The sequence below is a fragment of the Marmota flaviventris genome, chromosome X, assembly GCF_047511675.1.
Source record: "Marmota flaviventris isolate mMarFla1 chromosome X, mMarFla1.hap1, whole genome shotgun sequence".
NCBI lineage: Eukaryota > Metazoa > Chordata > Mammalia > Rodentia > Sciuridae > Marmota > Marmota flaviventris.
Genome location: NC_092518.1, coordinates 10332655 through 10357093, shown reverse-complemented (window position 1 = coordinate 10357093; position 24439 = coordinate 10332655). Strand labels below are relative to the sequence as shown.

General features: G+C 40.0%; 1 protein-coding gene across 3 annotated transcripts in view; it reads right to left on the bottom strand.

The window, feature by feature from the left end:
• Positions 1-24439, bottom strand: part of Ca5b (carbonic anhydrase 5B) — a 60202-nt gene that overhangs the window by 23811 nt on the left and 11952 nt on the right. For all 3 annotated transcript variants that reach the window (XM_027927431.2, XM_071606353.1, XM_071606352.1), the window contains exon 2: positions 23809-24003. In XM_027927431.2, coding sequence (XP_027783232.2) covers positions 23809-23950 — 142 coding nt within the window. In that variant the 5' untranslated portion in view covers positions 23951-24003. The remainder of the gene's footprint in view (positions 1-23808; positions 24004-24439) is intronic.

Below are 24439 nucleotides of genomic sequence, written 5' to 3'. Positions count from 1 at the left end.
TAATCTGATGAGACTGCAATGTTGTGGGCAGGAGTGAAATCTTACTACTTTCATTGTCACACTATACTGCCTAATTAAATATATATCCTTTAATTTTGTTACTGATTACCCAACTGCTATTGTTGGGTTGGGGGAGCTATATTTGCTTCAAATTACACTGATTTTTTTAAATATATTTTTTAGTTGTCAATGGACCTTTATTTTATTTATTTGTATATGTGGTGCTGAGAATCGAACCCAGTGCCTCACACATGCTAGGCAAGTGCTCTACCGCTGAGCCACAACCCCAGCCTCCTTCAGCTCTTTTTATTTTTTATTTTATGACAAGATCTTGTTAACTTGCTTAGGGCCTCACTGAGTTGCTGAGGCTGAACTTGTGATTCTCCTACCTCAGCTTCCAGAGCAGCTGGGATTATAGGTGTGCACCACCATTCCTGGCTCACGCTGATTTTTTAAAAATTTTATGTATTTTATTTAATTATTCTTTTGTGTGTTTTTATTAATTTTTAATTTATATATGACAGCAGAATGCTTTACAATTCTTATTACTCATATAGAGCATAATTTTTCATATCTCTTGTATACAAAGTATATTCACACCAACTTGTGTCTTTTTTTATTTTTTTTTATTTTTTTTTTTTTTTTTTTTTTTTCTTTTTAATTTTTATTGTGGGTTGTTCAAAACATTACAAATTTCTTGACATATCATATTCCACACTTTGATTCAAGTGGGTTATGAACTCCCACCTTCACCCCATACACAGATTGCAGAATCACATCAGTTACACATCCATTGATTTACAAATTGCCATACTAGTGTCTGTTGTGCTCCGCTGCCTTTCCCATCCTCCACCCTCCCCCCTCCCCACCTCTCCCCTCCCCTCCCCTCCTCTCTCTCTACCTCCTCCACTGTATAACCCTGAGGGTCTCCTTCCATTACCATGCAATTTCCCTTCTCTCTCCCTTTCCCTCCCACCTCTCATCCCTGTTAAATGTTAATCTTCTTCTCCTGTTCTTCGTCCCTACACTGTTCTTAGTTACTCTCCTTATATCAAAGAAGACATTTGGCATTTGTTTTTTAGGGATTGGCTAGCTTCACTTAGAATAATCTGCTCTAATGCCATCCATTTCCCTGTAAATTCTATGATTTTGTCATTTTTTAATGCAGAGTAATACTCCATTGTGTATAAATGCCACATTTTTTTTATCCATTCGTCTATTGAAGGGCATCTAGGTTGGTTCCACAGTCTTGCTATTGTGAACTGTGCTGCTATGAACATCGATGTAGCAGTGTCCCTGTAGCATGCTCTTTTTAGGTCTTTAGGGAATAGACCAAGAAGGGGAATAGCTGGGTCAAATGGTGGCTCCATTCCCAGCTTTCCAAGAAATCTCCATACTGCTTTCCAAATTGGCTGCACCAATCTGCAGTCCCACCAGCAATGTACAAGTGTACCCTTTTCCCCACATCCTCGCCAGCACTTGTTGTTGTTTGACTTCCTAATGGCTGCCAATCTTACTGGAGTGAGATGGTATCTTAGGGTGGTTTTGATTTGCATTTCTCTGACAGCTAGAGATGTTGAGCATTTTTTCATGTACTTGTTGATTGACTGTATGTCCTCCTCTGAGAAGTGTCTGTTCAGGTCCTTGGCCCATTTGTTGATTGGGTTGTTTGTTTTCTTATTGTCTAATTTTTTGAGTTCTTTGTATACTCTGGATATTAGGGCTCTATCTGAAGTGTGAGGAGTAAAGATTTGTTCCCAGGGTGTAGGCTCCCTATTTACCTCTCTTATTGTTTCTTTTGCTGAGAAAAAACTTTTTAGTTTGAGTAAGTCCCATTTGTTGATTCTAGTTATTAACTTTTGTGCTATGGGTGTCCTATTGAGGAATTTGGAGCCCGACCCCACAGTATGTAGATCGTAGCCAACTTTTTCTTCTATCAGACGCCGTGTCTCTGATTTGATATCAAGCTCCTTGATCCATTTTGAATTCACTTTTGTGCATGGCAAGAGAAAGGGATTCAGTTTCATTTTGTTGCATATGGATTTCCAGTTTTCCCAGCACCATTTGTTGAAGATGCTATCCTTCCTCCATTGCATGCTTTTAGACCCTTTATCAAATATAAGATAGTTGTAGTTTTGTGGATTGGTTTCTGTGTCCTCTATTCTGTACCATTGGTCCACCCGCCTGTTTTGGTACCAGTACCATGCTGTTTTTGTTACTATTGCTCTGTAGTATAGTTTGAAGTCTGGTATCGCTATACCTCCTGATTCACACTTCCTGCTTAGCATTGTTTTTGCTATTCTGGGTCTTTTATTTTTCCATATGAATTTCATGATTGCTTTCTCTATTTCTACAAGAAATGCCATTGGGATTTTGATTGGCATTGCATTAAACCTATAGAGAACTTTTGGTAATATCGCCATTTTGATGATGTTAGTTCTGCCTATCCATGAACAGGGTATATTTTTCCATCTTCTAAGACCTTCTTCTATTTCTCTCTTTAGGGTTCTGTAGTTTTCATTGTATAAGTCTTTCACCTCTTTTGTTAGGTTGATTCCCAAGTATTTTATTTTTTTTGAAGATATTTTGAATGGAGTGGTTGTCCTCATTTCCATTTCAGAGGATTTGTCGCTGATATACAGGAATGCCTTTGATTTATGCGTGTTGATTTTATATCCTGCCACTTTGCTGAATTCATTTATTAGCTCTAATAGTTTCTTTGTAGAGCCTTTTGGGTCTGCTAGGTATAGAATCATATCATCTGCAAATAGTGATAATTTAAGTTCTTCTTTTCCTATTTTTATGCCTTTAATTTCTTTCGTCTGTCTAATTGCTCTGGCCAGTGTTTCGAGAACTATGTTGAACAGAAGTGGAGAGAGAGGGCATCCCTGTCTAGTTCCAGATTTTAGAGGGAATGCCTTCAGTTTTTCTCCATTCAGAATGATGCTAGCCTGAGGCTTAGCATAGATTGCTTTTACAATATTGAGGTATGTTCCTGTTATCCCTAGTTTTTCTAGAGTTTTGAACATAAAGGGATGCTGTACTTTGTCAAATGCTTTTTCCGCATCTATCGAGATGATCATATGGTTCTTATTTTTAAGTCTATTGATGTGGTGAATAACATTTATTGATTTCCGTATATTGAACCAGCCTTGCATCCCTGGGATGAATCCTACTTGATCATGGTGTACAATTTTTTTGATATGTTTTTGTATCCGATTCGCCAGAATTTTATTGAGGATTTTTGCATCTAGGTTCATTAGAGATATTGGTCTGTAGTTTTCTTTCTTTGAAGTGTCTTTGTCTGGTTTAGGTATCAGGGTGATGTTGGCCTCATAGAATGAATTTGGAAGTTCTCCCTCCTTTTCTATTTCCTGAAGTAGCTTGAAAAGTATTGGTATTAGTTCTTCTTTAAAGGTTTTGTAAAATTCTGCTGTATACCCATCTGGACCTGGGCTTTTCTTAGTTGGAAGTCTTTTTATGGTTTCTTCTATTTCCTCAATTGATATTGGTCTGTTTAGGTTTTCTATATCCTCCTGACTCAATCTGGGCAGATCATATGACTTAAGAAATTTATCTATGCCTTCACTATCTTCTAATTTGTTGGAGTATAAGGATTCAAAATAGTTTTTGATTATCTTCTGTATTTCTGAAGTGTCTGTTGTGATATTGCCTTTTTCATCCCGTATGCTAGTAATTTGAGTTCTCTCTCTTCTTCTCTTCGCTAGCATCGCTAAGGGTCTGTCGATTTTGTTTATTTTTTCAAAGAACCAACTTTTAGTTTTGTCAATTTTTTCAATTGTTTCTTTTGTTTCGATTTCATTAATTTCAGCTCTGATTTTAATTATTTCTTGCCTTCTACTTCTTTTGCTGTTGTTTTGCTCTTCTTTTTCAAGGATTTTGAGATGAAGTATGAGATCATTTATTTGTTGGTTTTTTCTTTTTTTAAGGAATGAACTCCAAGCAATGAATTTTCCTCTTAGAACTGCTTTCAATGTGTCCCATAGATTCCGATATGTTGTGTCTGTGTTTTCATTTATCTCTAAGAATTTTTTAATTTCCTTCTTGATGTCTTCTATAACCCATTGATCATTCAGTAACCTATTGTTCATTCTCCAAGTGATGTATGCTTTTTCCTTCCTTCTTTTATCGTTGATTTTCAGTTTCATTCCATTATGATCAGATAAGATGCATGGTATTATCTCTACTCCTTTATATTGTCTAAGAGTTGCCCTGTGACATAATATATGATCTATTTTTGAGAAGGATCCATGTGCTGCTGAGAAAAAAGTGTAACTGCTTGATGTTGGGTGGTATATTCTATATATGTCAATTAGGTCTAGGTTATTAATAGTGTTATTGAGTTCTATAGTTTCCTTATTCAACTTTTGTTTGGAAGATCTGTCCAGTGGCGAGAGAGGTGTGTTGAAGTCTCCCATGATTATGGTATGGTGATCTATTAGACTCTTGAACTTGAGAAGAGTTTGTTTGACGAACATAGCTGCACCATTGTTTGGGGCATAAATATTTATGATTGTTATGTCTTGTTGTTGTATGGTTCCCTTAAGCAGTATGTAGTGTCCCTCTTTATCTCTTTTGATTAACTTTGGCTTGAAATCTATTTTATTTGATATGAGTATGGACACTCCTGCTTGTTTCCGAAGTCCATATGAGTGATATGATTTTTCCCAACCTTTCACCTTCAGCCTATGTATGTCTTTTCCTATCAAATGCGTCTCCTGTAGGCAGCATATTGTTGGGTCTTGTTTTGTGATCCATTCTACTAGCCTGTGTCTCTTAATTGGTGAGTTTAAGCCATTAACATTTAGGGTTATTATTGAGATATGGGTTGTTCTTCCAGCCATATTTGTTTATTTCTGTTACTAAACATGGTTTGTTTTCCTCTTTGATTATTCCCCCCCCCTTTACTGTCCTACCTCCCACTGTTGGTTTTCATTGTTATTTTCCATTTCCTCTTCCTGTAATGCTTTGGCGAGGATGTTTTGAAGAGATGGTTTTCTAGCTGCGAATTCTTTAAACTTTTGTTTATCGTGGAAGGTTTTAATTTCATCTTCCATCCTGAAGCTTAATTTCGCTGGATACACAATTCTTGGTTGGAACCCATTTTCTTTCAGTGTTTGAAATATGTTATTCCAGGATCTTCTAGCTTTCAGAGTCTGTGTTGACAGATCAGCTGTTATCCTGATTGGCTTACCCCTAAATGTGATCTGCTTCCTTTCTCTTGTAGCTTTTAAAATTCTCTCTTTATTCTGTATGTTGGGCATCTTCATTATGATGTGTCTAGGTGTGGATCTCTTATGATTTTGCACATTCGGCGTCCTGTAGGCTTCTAGGATTTGGGGTTCTGTCTCATTCTTCAAGTCTGGGAAGTTTTCTTGTATTATTTCATTGAATAGACTTCTCATTCCTTTGGTTTGGAGCTCTGTACCTTCCTGTATCCCAATGACTCTTAAGTTTGGTCTCTTAATGTTATCCCATATTTCTTGGATGTTCTGCTCATGGTTTCTTAACAGTCTTGCTGAGCTGTCTATGTTCTTTTCCAGTTGAAATACTTTGTCTTCATTGTCTGATGTTCTATCTTCTAAGTGTTCTACTCTGCTGGTAGTATTCTCCATTGAGTTTTTAAGTTGGTTTATTGCTTCCTGCATTTCTAGGATTTCTGTTTGTTTGTTTTTTATAACCTCTATCTCCCTGTATAGTTGATCCTTTGCTTCCTGGATTTGTTTGCGTAATTCGTTGTCGAAGTGATCTTTCATTGTCTGATTTTGCTGTTTAATGTCTTCCTTGATACTCCAGATCATCTGAAGCATGTATATCCTGAATTCTTTATCTGACATTCCATCTGCTGCAGCTGTTACCTCTTCTAAAGTTGCGTTGACCTGCATTGCTTGTGGTCCTTTCTTTCCTTGTCTTTTCATACTGCTTGCGTATCTTTCCTGCAGGTGCGGGCGGCGGCTGTGCTCTCTCCTTATTCCAATTGGGGTGTCGTGGCTACCACGCCGGCAGGTCACTGGGCCTGTTCTGGGAGCTGGCGGCGGCTCTGTTCTGCCCCTACTCCAATTGGGGTGACGAGTGTACCACGCCGGCAGGCCACCGGGCCTGATCCGCTGGTCGGTTGCAGGTTTGCCTACCCTGCAGGCGCGGGCGGGGGCTCTACTCTGCCCCTACTCCAAATGGGGTGACGTGTCTGTTGTACCGGCAGGCCACTGGGCCTGTCCCGCTGGTCGGTCGCAGATCTGCCCACCTTTCGGGCACGGGTGGAGGCTCTGCTCTGCCCCTACTCCAATTAGGGTGTCATGGCTACCCCGCCTGCAGGACGCTGGGCCTGTTCCTGGCACGGGCGGCGACTCTGCTCTGCCACTACTCCAATTAGGGTGGTGTTTGTACCACGCCGGCAGGCTCCTGGGCCTGATCCGCCGGTCTGTTGTAGGTCTGCCTACCTTGGAGGCGCGGGCGGCGGATCTGCCCTGCCCCTCCTACCACGCCTGCGGACCCCTGGGCCTGATCTGCAGGTTGATCACTGGTCTGCTCACCCTGCGGGCACGGGTGGCAGTTCCGCTCCGCCCCCACTCCAATTGGGGTCACGTGACCACCACACCGGCAGGGCCTGATCCGGGCGTGGGAGAAGGATCTGCTCTGCCCCTACTCCAGTTGGGGTGATGTGTGTACCACACTGGCAGGCCACTGGGCCTGACCCGCCAGGCTGACACAGGTCTGTTTACCTTGCAAGCGCGAACCGCGGCTCTGCCCTGCCCCTCCTACCACGCCCATGTACCACTGGGTCGCGGGTCTGCCCACCTTGCGGTTGCGGGTGGCGGCTCCGCTCCGCCCCCTCTCCAATTGGGGTCACGTGGTCACCACGCTGGCGAGCCGCTGGGCCTGCTCCGGGCGCTGGCGGCGGCCCGGCTCCTTCCCTCTGGCTCGACGACAAATTGAGGAGACTTGGGTGACTGTGCCTCACCCCCCCTACCAGGAGACCAACTGCTTATGTCACCACTGGTATTGATGAAGTTCCCTCCTCCGCCGCTTTCTGCAGACGTCAGATCTCTGCCATGTTGGTATCCTATGCGAATGGCAGCATTTCGTTCCCCTTGCCGGGCAACCAAAGCACCGGGTGAGTCCTGACCGGCCCTCAGCAGGACCCGGACCGAGAAGCAGTTTCCGCGGGCTCCTAGCCCCGGGCCAGGGAAGTTCCGGGAGCCGGAACTCGGCCACTCCGTGCTCGGTGTAAGCTCCTATAAATGTAAGCTCCAAGAAGCAGTCCCCGCGGGCTCAGTTCCGGGAGCCGGAACTCGGCCGCCCCGCGCTCGGTATTCACTCCGATAAGATCAGGTTCTAAGAAGCACCCAGGCGCTGAGCCCTAGCAATCTGTCTGCAAGCCGCAGGCGAATTGCAGCCTGAAATTACCTGTTCTATGGCTGAATGAGCTGCGGTCAGTCAAAAACAGGGGTGGTGACGTCAGTTTACCAACATGGTGGCTGCTGGCCTCCTCTGTGGTCTGACCGGTGTGGAGAACCGAGATGGACCGCTTCCTTCCCCCGTCTCGAACCCAGAATTCAGCCCTGAGTACGGTGCTTGCGCGGCTGGCAGAAACTGCAGCGCTGTAACCCTGCGTCTCTATCCCAGACTTTAGCCGCGGGGCGATTTGCTGAATAAGCAGTGTTACCCTCCGTGCGACAAACCTCTCGCGTTTGAGTCCCCGTAGCTGATCCTCGTGCGATGGAAATCCTTCCTCCAGGTTCCGGAGCACCCCACTATTGCTGGAAATTCCTAACAAAATATCCTTTAGCCGTCCTGACTTGTCATACTCCCACACAGTGAAGCAGCACACGGGGACAATGCACTCCCCTCGCCGCCATCTTCCGATTGTGTCTTTTTTTAGAAATAAAAGTTCATTAAAGTTACTACATAAAATATTAATATGTAAAATGAAATAATTTCCATACAACATGATTAAAAGTGAAATTGAAATAGAAATCATATACTTTTCTAAATAATGCATAAAATATGGACTACAACAAACTTACTCCTTATAAAATTACTGAATATTACTAAAGATCATTAAAGAAGTCATAAATAAATGAAAATAAAACATAATTTCTGTATAAAATAAGACAGTATTATAAAGATAGCAATTCTCCTCCAAAATTGGCTATGAACTAAATGGAATTCTAATGAAACTCTCAACAGGATTTTTCATGAAAGTTGACAAGCTGTCTGCTAAATCACATGGAGAGTAAATGATTACTAACTGCCAAGATAAAGGCCATTGGCATGCAATGGCTCTATACCACACAGAATGGAGGAGATTCTGGTTTGGCTCTTTTATCATACAATGTGTTCTATCAGAAAAAAATATTCAATTTGATAAATTTCTCATATCAATTATTTGAAAAATATTTATTTAACCCATAATTGTGTTTTAAAACTGTTGGTTGAAGCGGTCAGGGTAGATAAGTTTGACCACAAAGAAGTGAGAATGTTTTGGCAGGAGCTAAGATAGTTGTTTTACCGTGGCTTATTATTTTAAGTGTCTGAAGCAACATTGTCAATAATCTTTTCTTCTAGAACTTACTTTAAACTACAGTTTTTTTTTAAGGAAAAATGGCTACAATAACACTAATAACATCTCTTCTGAATTATTTTGGAAATGTTTGGTATTATTCTGTTCTAACTATTCAGGAGAGACACGTTTATCCTGTTTTATTATTTTCAAATGAAGCAATCCTGTCTGCTTGTGTAATTTTAAAAGGACATTGGTCACTGCTATTACTCTAGTTCTTACACAGGCAAACTTCTGTTGTCACTTAAGGACATCAGACTCAAGTCCTTCCTGATTAACCCTCCATGCATCTATGGTCCATTTGATGTCTTTGATATGAATACACTAAAGGGCTTTTACTGATGAACTAATCATTTAATTCCTTTAGGCTAAATTTTCTTCTCTTTTAAAAGTAATCTCCATAGGACCATGCTTCAGCATGCAAAACATATAATAATATTTTGCATGTTTTTTTACATGCAAGTAAATTTTTTATTAATATTTTTATTTATATATGACAGCAGAATGAATTACAACTCTTATTACACATATAGGGCACAATTTTTCATATCTCTTGTTGTATACAAAATATATTCACACCAATTCGTGTCTTTATACATGTACTTTGGAATAATGTCCACCACATTCCACCATCATTAATAACCCCATACTCCCTCCCTTCCCCTCTCACCCCTCTGCCCTATCTTTTTAATCTTCTGGAAAATCTTAACAGCCCTGATTCATTTTCAAAGATTCCTGAAACAAACAAACCACAGATCTTCACCTCTAAGATGCTCAGACTTTTTTTTTTTTATTGGTTGTTCAAAACATTACAAAGCTCTTGACATATCATATTTCATACATTTGATTCAAGTGGGTTTTGAACTCCCAATTTTACCCCAAATACAGATTGCAGAATCACGTCGGTTACACATATACATTTTTACATAATGCCCTATTAGTAACTGTTGTATTCTGCTACCTTTCCTATCCTCTACTATCTCCCCTCCCCTCCCCTCCCATCTTCTCTCTCTACCCCATCTACTGTAATTCATTTCTCTCCTTGTTTATTTTCCCATTCCCCTCACAACCTCTTATATGTAATTTTGTATAACAATGAGGATCTCCCTCCATTACCATGCAATTTCCCTTTTCTCTCCCTGTCCCTCCCACCTCATGTATCTGTTTAATGTTAATCTTTTCTTCCTGCTCTTCCTCCCTGCTTTGTTCTTAGTTGCTCTCATTATATCAAAGAAGACATTTGGTATTTGTTTTTTAGGGATTGGCTAGCTTCACTAAGCATAATCTGCTCTAGTGCCATCCATTTCCCTGCAAATTCCATGATTTTGTCATTTTTAGTGCTGTATAATACTCCATTGTGTATAAATGCCACATTTTTTTATCCATTCATCTATTGAAGGGCATCTGGGTTGGTTCCACAGTCTAGCGATTGTGAATTGTGCTGCTATGAACATCGATGTGGCAGTATCCCTGTAGTATGCTCTTTTAAGGTCTTCAGGGAATAGTCCGAGAAGGGCAATAGCTGGGTCAAATGGTGGTTCCATTCCCAGCTTTCCCAGGAATCTCCATACTGCTTTCCAAATTGGCCGCACCAGTTTGCAGTCCCACCAGCAATGTACAAGAGTACCCTTTTCCCCACATCCTCGCCAGCACTTGTTGTTGTTTGACTTCATAATGGCTGCCAATCTTACTGGAGTGAGATGGTATCTTAGGGTGATTTTGATTTGCATTTCTCTGACTGCTAGTGATGGTGAGCATTTTTTCATGTACTTGTTGATTGATTGTATGTCCTCCTCTGAGAAGTGTCTGTTCAGGTCTTTGGCCCATTTGTTGATTGGGTTATTTGTTTTCTTATTGTTTAATTTTTTGAGTTCTTTGTATACTCTGGATATTAGGGCTCTATCTGAAGTGTGAGGAGTAAAAATTTGTTCCCAGGATGTAGGCTCCCTATTTACCTCTCTTATTGTTTCTCTTGCTGAGAAAAAACTTTTTAGTTTAAGTTAAGTCCCATTTGTTGATTCTTGTTATTATTACTTTTGTGCTATGGGTGCCCTATTAAGGAATTTGGAGCCCGACCCCACAATATGTAGATCGGAGCCAACTTTTTCTTCTATCAGACGTAGAGTCTCTGATTTGATATCTAGCTCCTTGATCCACTTTGAGTTAACTTTTGTGCATGGCGAGAGGAGGGGATTCAGTTTCATTTTGTTGCATATGGATTTCCAGTTTTCCCAGCACCATTTGTTGAAGATGCTATCCTTCCTCCATTGCATGCTTTTGGCTCCTTTATCAAATATAAGATAGTTGTAGCTTTGTGGATTAGTCTCTGTGTCCTCTATTCTGTACCATTGGTCCACCTGCCTGTTTTGGTACCAGTACCATGCTGTTTTTGTTACTAATGCTCTGTAATATAGTTTTAAATCCGGTATCGCTATACCACCTGATTCACACTTCCTGCTTAGAATTGCTGTTGCTATTCTAGGTCTTTTATTTTTCCATATGAATTTCATGATTGCTTTATCTATTTCTACAAGAAATGCCGTTGGGATTTTGATTGGCATTGCATTAAACCTATAGAGAACTTTTGGTAATATCGCCATTTTGATGATGTTAGTTCTGCCTATCCATGAACAGGGTATATTTTTCCATCTTCTAAGATCTTCTTCTACTTCTCTTTTTAGGGTTTTGTAGTTTTCATTGTATAAATCCTTCACCTCTTTTGTTAGGTTGATTCCCAAGTATTTTATTTTTTTTGAGGATATTGTGAATGGAGTGTTTTTCCTCATTTCCGTTTCAGAAGTTTTGTCACTGATATACAGAAATGCTTTTGATTTATGCGTGTTGATTTTATATCCTGCCACTTTGCTGAATTCATTTATTAGTTCTAGTAGTTTTTTTGTAGACCCTTTTGGGTCTTCTAGGTATAGAATCATGTCACCTGCAAATAGTGATAATTTAAGTTCTTCCTTTCCTATTTTTATGCCTTTAATTTCTTTCGTCTGTCTAATTGCTCTGGCCAGTGTTTCGAGAACTATATTGAATAGAAGTGGTGATAGAGGGCATCCCTGTCTTGTTCCAGATTTTAGGGGGAATGCCTTCAATTTTTCTCCATTGAGAATGATGCTAGCCTGAGGCTTAGCATAGATAGCTTTTACAATGTCGAGGTAAGTTCCTGTTATCCCTAGTTTTTCTAATGTTTTGAACATAAAGGGATGCTGTACTTTGTCGAATGCTTCTTCTGCGTCTATTGAGACGATCATATGGTTCTTATCTTTAAGTCTATTGATGTGGTGAATAACACTTATTGATTTCCGTATATTGAACCATCCTTGCATCCCAGGGATGAATCCTACTTGATCATGGTGCACAATTTTTTTGATGTGCCTTTGTATCCGATTCGCCAGAATTTTATTGAGGATTTTTGCATCTAGGTTCATCAGAGATATTGGTCTGTAGTTTTCTTTCTTTGAGGTGTCTTTGTCTGGTTTCAGAATCAGGGTGATGTTGGCCTCATAGAATGAATTTGGCAGCGCTCCCTCTTTTTCTATTTCCTGAAATAGCTTGAAAAGTATTGGTATTAATTCTTCCTTAAAGGTTTTGTAAAACTCCGCTGTATACCCATCCGGTCCTGGGCTTTTCTTGGTTGGAAGTCTTTTGATTGCTTCTTCTATTTCATCTATTGATATTGGTCTGTTTAAGTTGTGAGTATCCTCCTGACTCAGTCTGGGCAAATCATATGACTTAAGGAATTTATCGATGTCTTCACTATCTTCTATTTTATTGGAATATAGGTTTTCAAAATAATTTCTAATTGTCTTCTGTATTTCCGTAGCGTCTGTTGTGATATTGCCTTTTTCATCCCGTATGTTAGTAATTTGAGTTCTCTCTCTTCTTCTCTTGGTTAGCATGGCTAAGGGTCTGTCGATCTTATTTATTTTTTCAAAGAACCAACTTTTAGTTTTGTTAATTTTTTCAATAGTTTCTTTTGTTTCAATTTCGTTGATTTCCGCTCTGATTTTAATTATTTCTTGCCTTCTGCTACATTTGCTGTTGTTTTGCTCTTCCTTTTCTAGGGCTTTGAGATGAAGTGTGAGCTCATTTATTTGTTGGTTTTTCCTTTTTTTGAGGAATGACCTCCAGGCGATGAATTTCCCTCTTAAAACTGCTTTCATTGTGTCCCATAGATTCCGATATGTTGTGTCTGTATTTTCATTTATCTCTAAGAATTTTTTGATTTCCTCCTTTATGTCTTCTGTAACCCATTGATCATTCAGTAACATATTGTTCATTTTCCATGTGATGTAGGATTTTTCCTTCCTTCTTTTATCATTGATTTCCAGTTTCATTCCATTATGATCAGATAAAATGCATGGGATTATCTCCACCCCTGTATATTTACTGAGGGTTGCCCTATGGCATAATATATGGTCTATTTTTGAGAAGGATCCATGTGCTGCTGAGAAAAAAGTATATCCACTTGATGATGGTTGATATATTCTATATATGTTAGTTAAGTCTAGGTTGTTGATTGTGATATTGAGTTCTATAGTTTCTTTATTCAACTTTTGTTTGGAGGATCTGTCAAATGGTGAGAGAGGTGTGTTGAAGTCACCCATAATTATTGTGTTGTGGTCTATTTGATTCTTGAACTTGAGGAGAATTTGTTTTATGAACGTCGCAGCACCATTATTTGGTGCATAAATATTGGTAATTGTTATGTCTTGTTGGTGAATGGTTCCTTTTAACAGTATATAATGTCCTTCCTTATCCCTTTTGATTAACTTAGTCTTGAAGTCGATTTTATTCGATATGAGGATGGCCACCCCTGCTTGCTCATGAGGACCGTGTGCGTGGTATATTTTTTCCCAACCTTTCACCTTCAGCCTGTGTATGTCTTTTGCAATCAGATGTGTCTCCTGGAGGCAGCATATTGTTGGATTTGTTTTTTTAATCCATGTTACCAGCCTATGTCGCTTTATTGGAGAGTTTAAGCCATTAACGTTTAGAGTTACTATTGATATATGGTTTGTACTTCCAGCCATGTTTGATTATTTATCTTCTTTTTTTTTTATTTAATTTAGTTTGTTTCTCCATGGTTAGCTTTCCCCCCGCCCTCTGTTTTTATAGAGGCACTTCCCACTGATGGTTTTGGTTATTGTTTTTCATTTCTTCCTCGTGTAGTGTTTTGCTCAAGATGCTTTGCAATGCTGGTTTTCTGGCTGCAAATTCTTTTAGCTTTTGTTTATCATGAAAGATTTTTATTTCGTTGTCGTAACTGAAGCTTAATTTTGCTGGATACAGAATTCTTGGTTGGCATCCATTGTCTTTCAGTGTTTGAAATACGTTGTTCCAGGATCTTCTCGCTTTCAGCGTCTGTGATGAAAAATCCGTTGTTAACCTTATTGGTTTACCCCTGAATGTAATCTGCCTCCTTTCTCTTGTAGCTTTTAATATTTTCTCTTTGTTCTGTATATTGGATATCTTCATAACAATGTGTCTTGGCGTTGGTCTACTGTGATTTTGTGTGCTCGGTGTCCTGTATGCATCTAAAATTTGTATATCTGTTTCCTTTTTTATTTCTGGAAAGTTTTCTGTAATTATTTCATTCAGCAGGCTACTCATTCCCTTGGTTTGAATCTCTGTACCTTCTTCTATCCCGATGACTCGTAGGTTTGGTTTTTTTATGTTATCCCATATCTCTTGGATGTTTCTCTCGTGATTTTTAACCAGCCTTTCTGAGTTGGCTAGGCTCTTTTCAAGATGATATATTTTGTCTTCATTATCTGACGTTCTGGCTTCTACTTGCTCCACTCTGTTAGTGATACTCTCAATTGAGTTTTTAATTTGGTTTATCGTTTCCTTCATTTCTAGAATTATTGTTTGATTTTTTTTATAATCTCTATCTCCTGATAAAGATGCTTAACTTCTTCTTTTATCTGTTTATGTAATTCATTTTCAAAGTGTTCTTTCACTGTTTGGATTTGCTGTCTCGTATCCTCTTTAAGGTTCCATTCCATCTGTCTAAGGTATTCCTTGAGTTCTTTATATGACCATTTTTCTGCTGACTCTAGGTCGTCCTGAATATTTAGGCTGTCCTTCATTGTTTGTACCCCTTTTCTTCCTTGCTTTTTTATGCTGCTCATGTTATTTCTTGTTCTGCTTGACTGCTGAGTTACTGTTTACTCTTATAAATTTATTTGATGCTTGGGAGGAAAGATATTAGAAGGGAAGGGAAGAAGTCACTAAAGAGAATGAGAGTAGGCAGGTAGAATTCAAGGAAGGGGGAATAAGAAAATTAAAAAGAAATGAAAAGACAAAAGAAACAAAAACAAAACACACACAAAAAAGTTAGAAAATAGAGAAAGAAAGAAAAGAAAAAAAATTTTTTTTACAAAAATAATAATGATAATAAAAATAATGAAAATTAAAATTAAAAAAATTATTATAATAATAAAAATAAAAGAATTTTAAAAAATTAGAAACATTAAAAGAAGTTAAAGAACAACAACAACAAAAAATTGAAAATGAAAGAGAAAAAAGAAAAAGAAAAAGAAAAAAAAATGATAATAATAATAATAATAAATGCAGTCATAGAGTTCGATTAATTTCTCTTCCAGTAGGTGGAGCTGTGCCCACTGGGTCAAGTGTCTCCTCTCACTAAGTGGGAACCAATCACTGTGTAGCAGCTCTTCCTCACAGACTGGGCGGGTCTCCAATCCTGAGTGCCTAGGGCCTTCTCTTGTGTTTCCTCAAGCCAGGCCGCGCTCACCTGTGACGCTCACCACAATACTGGCTACACGCCATGTCTGCTGCTCCTGGGAGCCCTGTTGCGCTGGTTTCAATGCAGTTATCTCCTCCGCCCGTGACGTCAGTTCTAATCCACCTCTGATTACACATTCACCTTTTCTGCCCGGAGCGAAGCGAAAGAGGAAGCAGATGGGAGCAAAGCGCCCGCGGCTCTGGGTGGCAAAGCGTCCGGGAGCCAAGCGTCTCTTTTTCGATCTCTTTGTTCTTCCTGCTGCTTGGCAAATTGGTCCGCTACAGATTAACGGTGAATGGAGCTCTTACACGCTGTGCGAAATCTCGATTAAAGCCGCTGCTCTGAGCACCACGCTCAGCACTTCAGCAACCCCCGTGCGCAGTGGCCATCTTCTTCTGAATGAAATATTCTTGATCTTGTAAAGTTCCCTGGAGCTTAGTCAGGGAGGCCAAGAAGTCTCAAAAGAAGACCAGAAGGTGGAGCTCTAGAGAAGCCGGTGGCGTGACAGAGCCCAAGTCCCAAGGCCTCTGCCTCAAGGAAGGAGATGGTGCAATTCTCAGTCCCAAGCCCGAAGGCAGAAGAGCCTAGAAGGTCACTTGTGTGAGTTCCAGAGTGTTGAAGTCTGGAGAGCTCCGGGTTCCGATGCCCAGCAGGAGAAAACACCGCCCAAGCTCCAACGGACACAGCACGAGGGCTTGCGCTTCCCGCCCCTTTTTTTTAAGATGCTCAGACTTTGAGAATTAGAGAATTCAAACTCAAAGCCAGTTCATGAGGGTCTCCTCTGAAGACTACGGAAGAACTGGAATAGTGATCAGGTCCCTAAAATGATGCCCTCGGTCATCCTTAATTGCTGGCCACTTCATCCAGGAAATGGAAATCATCAACTCTTACACCCCAGAAAATTAACTAACACAAGAAAACTGGGTTCATTCCTTCACTGCCCTTTTATGACCATAATGCCATCAATTTATGCCCTTTGGTTTACAAGTTCAGCTCCCAGCAGAATTTCCTTCCTGTGACCACCTCTTCTTTTATTACCCTAGACCATCCCCCATTGGAAGTGGAGGGACTTAGTCACTGTCCCCTTATTGAAGCCAGCATTGCCAAGGGTTTGTTTTTCTAAAGATAAACTCACATTTTTGTTCTTCCCTCCCCTTTCTCTTCCTTAAACTAAAAGCAGATTGAAATAATTTCCTGGTAGTTGCTCATATTTTCCCTCAAAATAAGAAGCTGTTTTGTATTCTAATACAGGCTTTATTTTCAAGTTTTTCTTATGTAGAAAAAAATGAAATAAACAAAGATAGTGATTGTATCAACCATGGCTTAAGTGAGCAAAATAACACTATCATTAAGAATCTCATAGCCAGGCACAGTGGTGCATGCCTATAATCCCAGCAGTTTAGAAGGCCGAGGGATGTGGGAGGATCGCAAGTTCAAAGCCAGCCTCAGTAACAGCGAGGTATTAAGCAACTCTCTGAGATCATGTCTCTAAATAAAATATAAAAAAAGGCTGGGGATGTGACTCAGTGGTAAAGCACCCCTGGATTCAATTCTTGGTACCAAAATAATAATAATAATCTCATAGTTGAGATGGCATGGTAGCCCATGCCTATAATTCCAGTGATTTGGAAGATTGAAGCAGGAGGATCACAAGTTGAAGGCCAGCTTCAGCAACTTAGCAAGATAACTTAGCAAAATAAAAAATAAAAAGGGTTAAGGATGTAGCTCAGTGAGAAAGCACTCCAGGTTCAATCCAACGTTTCATCAGTCACCCAGGCTAAGGTATTTTGTATAGCAGCTTGAACACACTAAGGCAGTTTGATTCTCCTTCTTGCTTTATTTCCTCTTACCCCACTGATCACCATATTATTTCTTCTTGAAGAATCTTTCAGGTCATTTCTTCCTTGCCTTGCCCATAATCACTACCCAAGTTGAGGCCCCTAAACCCCAGACTTCATATGAAGCCTCTTGGGAGCTCTCCCTCCTCCCTCACACCCCTGGATCCTGTGTTCTGACCCTCAGCAGTTTCCCTAAATCATCAGCTTTGCCGTGTTGCATTCATGCTAACAACTGTACATCAACCTGTAACTTGTGTCCAAGGGCCCCGGTGCTCCTATTCAAGCTTCTCTCACTTATCCCATTCCTCCTCCTCCTCCTTCCCAAGCCCTTGTCTCCCCTGCTGCTTTTCTTATCATGCCACCACCCTTGACTGCGCCACTTTTATTACAACTGCCACCTGCACAGAGTGAGCTCTTTTTGCTTGTGCTTAGATACCTTCATTCTCCTTACCACTTAGGAGATCTTCCACTGCACATCTTCTCCTTGGGATGACACTTTTTCCAGCCACTCTCATCTTTGATTTTTTAAACTCACAGTGCATTCATTCACACCATTTAGCACCCAGAATCCCTCATGTAATGTGTGTTTGCTTTATCTGCTCAAAGGGCCTGTGTCAACCCCGAGCCTATGGGGCCCATGTCCTGCACTTTTTTTGTAGCTTCCAGGGCTAAACCTGGTACTAGGCACAGAGGAGGCACTAAATAGTCATATTTTTACAACTTTTTAAAAATGATATTTTTAAAAAAAAAATTTTAAGATGTCAATGGATATTTATTTATTTATATGCAGTACTAAGGATCAAACCCAGTGCCTCACACATGCTAGGCAAGTTCTCTACCACTGAGTTACAGCCCCAGCCCCTAAATGGTTATTTTACTGATAGAGAAAAACCAGAGTCAATGCCAGGTTGTCCATTCTTACCTCACACCCATCATCTCTCTACCAGGCAAACTGGTTTACCCAAATAGCTCCTGGGATCTCATGACTAGATCTACCTGTTTCTCAAAATATTAAAAAATACTTGCAGGTTCTCAAAGTCAGTTCTTTCCCCTTCCCTGCCAATTCTATCCTAAGTTTAATCATCCCTTTAGCTGCTCTGACTTCTCAACACCCATTCCCTTGTTAAACCAAACCTGGAAGAGACCAAAGGATCTCTGAAGCAAAAAGGTCCACCACACCAATGCAGGTTAGGTGTTAGTCAGAAATAAAGTAGCAGTCCTGGGACAAGTTTCTGAAGCTCCCAAAACCAAGACTAGAAAGCACTTGGAAAAATGTCACTGGATCCAAAAAAACAACACAACACAACACACACACATACACAGTACTTTAAAATGAAATTTTGAGAAAGGAAGGCATAAATTATTTACATCAAACCTACATTGGCTACAGATTAAAGGGGCAGGATTATCTGAAGCAGGGATGTTAGATAGTAGTTAGTGATGAGCCATGAAATGTAAACAAGTAACACAGGAGGGTCATGGGGCTTCTCTGAATAGCCTTAGTGAACAATCAAGTAACTTGTAGAACAACAACAGGTATGATAACCCTGAAAATAAGCAGGTGGAAACAAGGGAAAACAATTAATAAATATGTCAAGAAAGGAAGATCATTTATTGACTCATTGTAAAGTTAGGATTTATGGCCACAGGTTTCTCAATGTGTTTCAGAAGGTCTCTCTCTCTCTCTCTCTCTCTCTCTCTCTCCCCTTTAGCCTTACTTTACTTTCACTTAATAAAATTGTCTTAGCCAGGTGCAGTGCCACACACCTGGAATCCCAGCAGCTGGGGAGGCTGAGGCAGAGGATCTCGGGTTCAAAGCCAGCCTCAGCAACAGGGAGGCCCTAAGCAACTCATTGAGATCCTGTCTGTAATAAAATACAAAATAGGGCTGGGGATGTGGCTCAGTGGTTGAGTGCCCCTGAGTTCAATACCCAATACCAAAAAAAAAAAAAAAAATTATCTTACTTGGCTTTTCATGTCTGACTTTAAATTTTCTTTCATCAAGACACAAGAACCGAGGTTTAGAACTTCAGCTCTCCACTCTCCTGTGATAGGGGAAGCTTTGGGATAGGAAGACAGCCCACAAGAGAAGCATTTGACCTTCTCTATCTCTTTTCCCTTCCACCCCCAGGCCCTCTGTAATTAAATTTAGAACATCAAAATTTAGGACTTCCCCACTCTCTATACCTGAGTTTATCAATATGGTGGCCACTTGCCATGTGTCTAAATTGAGATGTGCTATAATGAATGACACTAGGGACTTTGAAAACATAGCATAAAATAAAGACTTAAAAATTCATTTATAATTCTTATCATCACTTCATGTTAAAATGATAATATTTTGGATTTATTGGGTTAAATAAAATTCAACAGTAAAATTAATCTTATCTGTGTATCCACCTTAGTAATGTGATTATTAGAAAATATAGAATTACCTATATGGGTCATATTTGTGGCTTACATTATTTATTTACTGGACAGCATCGTTCTATACCCTCAGTGGCTTTTTAGCCTGTGCCTTGCCACTGGACTCTTTTCTTCCCCCTTGGAGTGTGCTGTTTTCTCATGTAATTGAAGACCATCTTTGGCCTTAGTGCAGTTGCAGGCAGGGATCCTGCACATGATTTTGTTGAGGACAATGAGAGAATCATAAATTGCCATGTTGCAGCATGTGGCTGCAAAAGGCACTTTGATGCTGAGTCCATTAACCACAAGATACCCATGTCATGACCAGCACAGGAAAATAAAGCCCAAACTTCCTGTGGTCAGTTCCAGGGTTATTTGTTGGTCTTAGAGAGCCTAAGGTAACTCTGAGGCCACTATGCAATTTTAAGGTGATCTTAATGGGCCCATTGTTTCTCAAGGTATTTGAATATTAATACAACAGTCTGGGACATCCTGGATGTAAGTTATCTAGGGATTATCAGAGTTCCTTGAGAAAACACTGACAGGCTTTTTAATATTGTTTTCCAGGCTTTATTTGTATTTTTCAAAATTAAATAGAGAAATAATAGAACAACATTGTAACCGTTCAGTTATAATATAGATCAGTGCTGTCAGAACTTTGATGATGGGAATATCCAGTGTGGTGGAAACAAAGTGTATGTGGCTATAATATATGAATGAAATTAAATTTACATATAAATATTCACATGGGGCTATTGGCTACATTTTGTACACTGCAGTTCTAGTTCAAGTTATCCTAAAATGTTTGTCATCATTCTAAAAGTAGGGAGACCTTGAACATTAGGAATCACTGGGGGTGCTGGGGTTGTGGCTCAGCGATAGAGTGCAAGACTCTGGGTTTGATCCTCAGCACCACATAAAAATAAGGTATTTTGTTCAACTACAACTAAAAAATAAATATTTTTTAAAAAAAAGAATCACTGGAAGCCAGGCACAGTGGTACATTCCCATGATTCTATCAACTCGGGAGACTGAGGCAGTGGGATGGCAAGTTCAAGGTCAGCCTCAGCAAATTAGCAAGACCCTGTCTTAGAATTAAAAATAAGCCGGGGTCAGTGGTGCACACTTGTAATGCCAGAGGCTCAGGAGGCTGAGGCATGAGGATCGCGAATTCAAAGCCAGCCTCAGCAAAAGTGAGGTGCTAAATAACTCAGTGAGACCCTGTCTCTAAATAAAATACAAAGTAGGGCTAGGGATGTGGCTCAGTGGTCGAGTGCCCCTGAGTTTAATTCCCGGTACCAAAAAAAAAAAAAAAGAAAAGGTGGGGGAGGCTGGGGATATAGCTAGGGATGTAGCTCAGTGGTAAATGCCCTGGGTTTAATCCCCAGTCCTCCGGCAAAAAAAAAAAAAAAAAAAAAAAATCATTGTAATAATAACAAATATATACCATTTCCATCCTAGACTGTATTCTTGATATATATAATTATTAAGATGTACTAAATTATCAAATTCATTTTTCTATGGTCCAAGATCTTGTGCCTAAATTTTTTTAATGTAATGATTAGGCTAAATGTCATTAGATGATACCCTAGGTGAAACTGATTTGATTTCCATCATGGGTAACAGGTGTACAGTCCGTAAGTCCCCAACAAGGCTGCCTGCTTCTTGAGATAACAGCAAACAGCAATTTGAGTTGACAGCCAGTGATTACTTGGTAGGAGGTCAGGGAGCTAAGGTAAAGGCACAGATCTCAAGGCTGACCTACAATGTTGTTTTCTGAATTTGTCACAACCTCCCACTTGATTTATTCCTTACTCTGCTTCATTTCATCTTAAAATGGTCAGATTTAAACACCTGAGGCAGGCACTGAGCCTATGATGAAAATAAAGATAATGATAATACAGTTAATGATAACAATTGCAGTACTAGTCGAATTAGTAACCATAGTAGTAGTACTTGTAGAATTTAGTAATACTAAAGGGTTTTTTTTTTGGGGGGGGGTGGTAGTTTTTGTTGTTGTTGTTTGGTGCTAGAAATTGAAATCAGGGCCTCACCCATACTAAGCAAGTCCTAACACTGAGTTTCTAACCCTTAACAATCTTAGGTGGTTCTTGGTCCAGTGTATTCTCGGCCTTCCAAAAACAATGAGTGCTGTCTACACAGGTAAGTAGGCAAGGGGTCAGGATAACAGAAGAGGAAATGGTCAGTGAGAAAGCAAAGACGATAATGTTCTCCTGAGTGAAAGCAAGTCAGGACAGTGCAGTATACCAAAAGCCAAATAAATGGTGACCATGTCATTTGTCCTACCAACTTGGAAACAAGAATGTGTCATATGATGTGGTAAATTAATCTAGTGAAACCCCACCTCCCCAAACCACTGCAGTTTTTTTTTTGTCAGAAATAAAAGAAGTACCTCAACTGTCCTAAAGACAAAAGCATGCAGAACTTTAGATGTTTAACTTTCATCTTTCTGTAAAAAAAAAAAAAAAAAGGAAATCTTTGGTAACTCACTAAATATGACTAATTTTTTCCATTTTAAGCCTTAGGTCATAGAGCGCCAGTCTGAGTAGGATGTGGGCATGCTGGTAGGAAGCCACACCTAACAACCAGAAATTTATTATGACTCAGGCCAGTTTAATTTAATGAGAATACAGTCAATGAGGAAGGAAAGAAAATAAACATACAATAAAATTATATTTATGAAATAGTTTCAAGCCTTTGAATTTAGCTAGATTAGCATTACTAATTTATAAGCATTCAATTTTTACCCATTCTTTGTATTGTATATATTTGGAGTCAAAGAGGATCAACAACAACAACAAACAGAAATCCAGACCAACCTGGATGCAAGCCCACATTTGAAAATTTTGTGTCAATTTCTTTTAATAATGGAAAACATGAAAAATTTCTCTTGAATGCTATGCTTAGCCACTTCATCTCTCCATAAACTCAAACTCATCTTTCCACAAATACCCACATCCTCTCCCAGCACCTTGACTGTTCTTAATGGTGGGGGCAATTTTGTCCCCAAGAGCTTGTTTGACAATGTCTGCTGACTTTTTTTTTCTGGTGGCAGGGATTGAACTCAGGGCCTCAAACATACTTGGCAAGCGCTCTATCACTGAGCTACATCCTCAGTTCCCTGCAGAAATTTGTGGTTCTTATAACTGGGTGGGAGTCGTACTGGCATCTAGTGGGTAAGAGGCCAGGGATGCTGCTCAACACCCTGCCATTCTCAGGAGAGTTCCCAACAACAATGACCCACCTACCATGTCAAGGTCATGGTTGAGAATCCCTACAACATCCTGATGTGGACATTAATTTGTATTCCCAGGGCAAGAATCAGAGGTTTGAGAGACCACCTTCTGGCTCACTTGATTTTCTGTGTTTACAGCAGAATACATACTATCAACTTAGTCAGCTAGAATTAACTCCAGGATTTGTAATTCCGGTTAGAATATCCCTTAGTGTGAAGCCACTGACTTGCTTGCAAAAATTAAAGCAACTTCCAGAAACTTAAGATTTACTGAAATAATTTGTACTCTGTGGATTGCCCTTAGTAAAAAGATCATTACTAACAAGAAACAATAAAAACAGCTGGTTCTGAGGCCTGGTGGTCCACAGCTTTAAGCCCAGTGACTTGGGAGGCAGAGGCAGAAAGATCACAAATTGGAGGCCAGCCTAGTAACTTAGCAAGACTCTGTTTTGAAATAAAAATAGTTAGGGATGTAGCTTGTGGTAGAGCACCCCTGAATTCAATTGTCAGTACCATTGAAAAAAAAAGTTGCTTAGGGTTTCATTAAGTTGCTGAGGCTGGCCTTGAACTTGTGATCGTCTTGCCTCAGCTTCCCAAGATAATCAGATTCCAAGATATTTGAAACTGGACGTCTTATTTGTCCAATTTCTGCACCATTTTAGTATACTAAACCTGACCAAGAAAGAACTTTCCACATTTACTTTAGAGGATCAATAGAAAAGTTAGCATAGTAGTATATCTGTAATCCCAGCAACTTGGGAGGCTGAGGCAGGAGGATCACAAGTTCAACTCCAGCCTCAGCAATTTAGCAAGGCCCTAAGCAACCTGGCAAGACCTTGTCTCAAAATTACAACATATAATCACACCAGACTGCCAATGACGCCGTATCGACAAATGCTTAACACAAATGATCGTTATAAAAACCAAACAAGCGATTTTGTTCTCTTTAGGAAAATGTACTCACAGGCTCGGTTCCGGCTTTTATAAGTGCAGGTGTAGAGACTGCAGGGCCTCACTGGCGTGGACCGCAGAACCTGGAAACTTCTCCACGGTGATTTGCATGGAGAGGCTTGAAGAATGACCCTCAAGCTATTCATCACCACCATCTCTAGCTGGAAATCTCTGTCAGTTTCCAAATAGTTTGCAGGAACCTCAAAACCTAGAGGAGGAGGGCAGAAGAGGAAAAGCTGTGACCAATAGAGAAAGAAAATCATGTGGAAACATCTAAGTTCACACCCTGAGGTAGGGGGGGGAGGGCAAGGGACAGTCAATAGTTTTATTCACTTTTGTGTTTCAAACTCTTTGTTCCTCACTAGGCTGTGTCCAGATGACTTATATGCCCTGCCTTTCAGGGCTGGCAAATACTTGAGGCCCAGAGAAAACATTCTCCTCATCTACATGAATAAAAAAACTGTTGGTACTGGGGATTAAACCCAGGAGTGCTTAACCACTGAGCAACATCCCCAACCCTTTTTATTTTATTTTTTGAGATAGGGTCTTAATAAGTTGCTTAGGGTCTCACTAAGTTACTGAGGCTGGCTTCAAACTTGTGATCGTCCTGCTTCAGCCTCCCAAACTGCAGGGATTACAGGCAT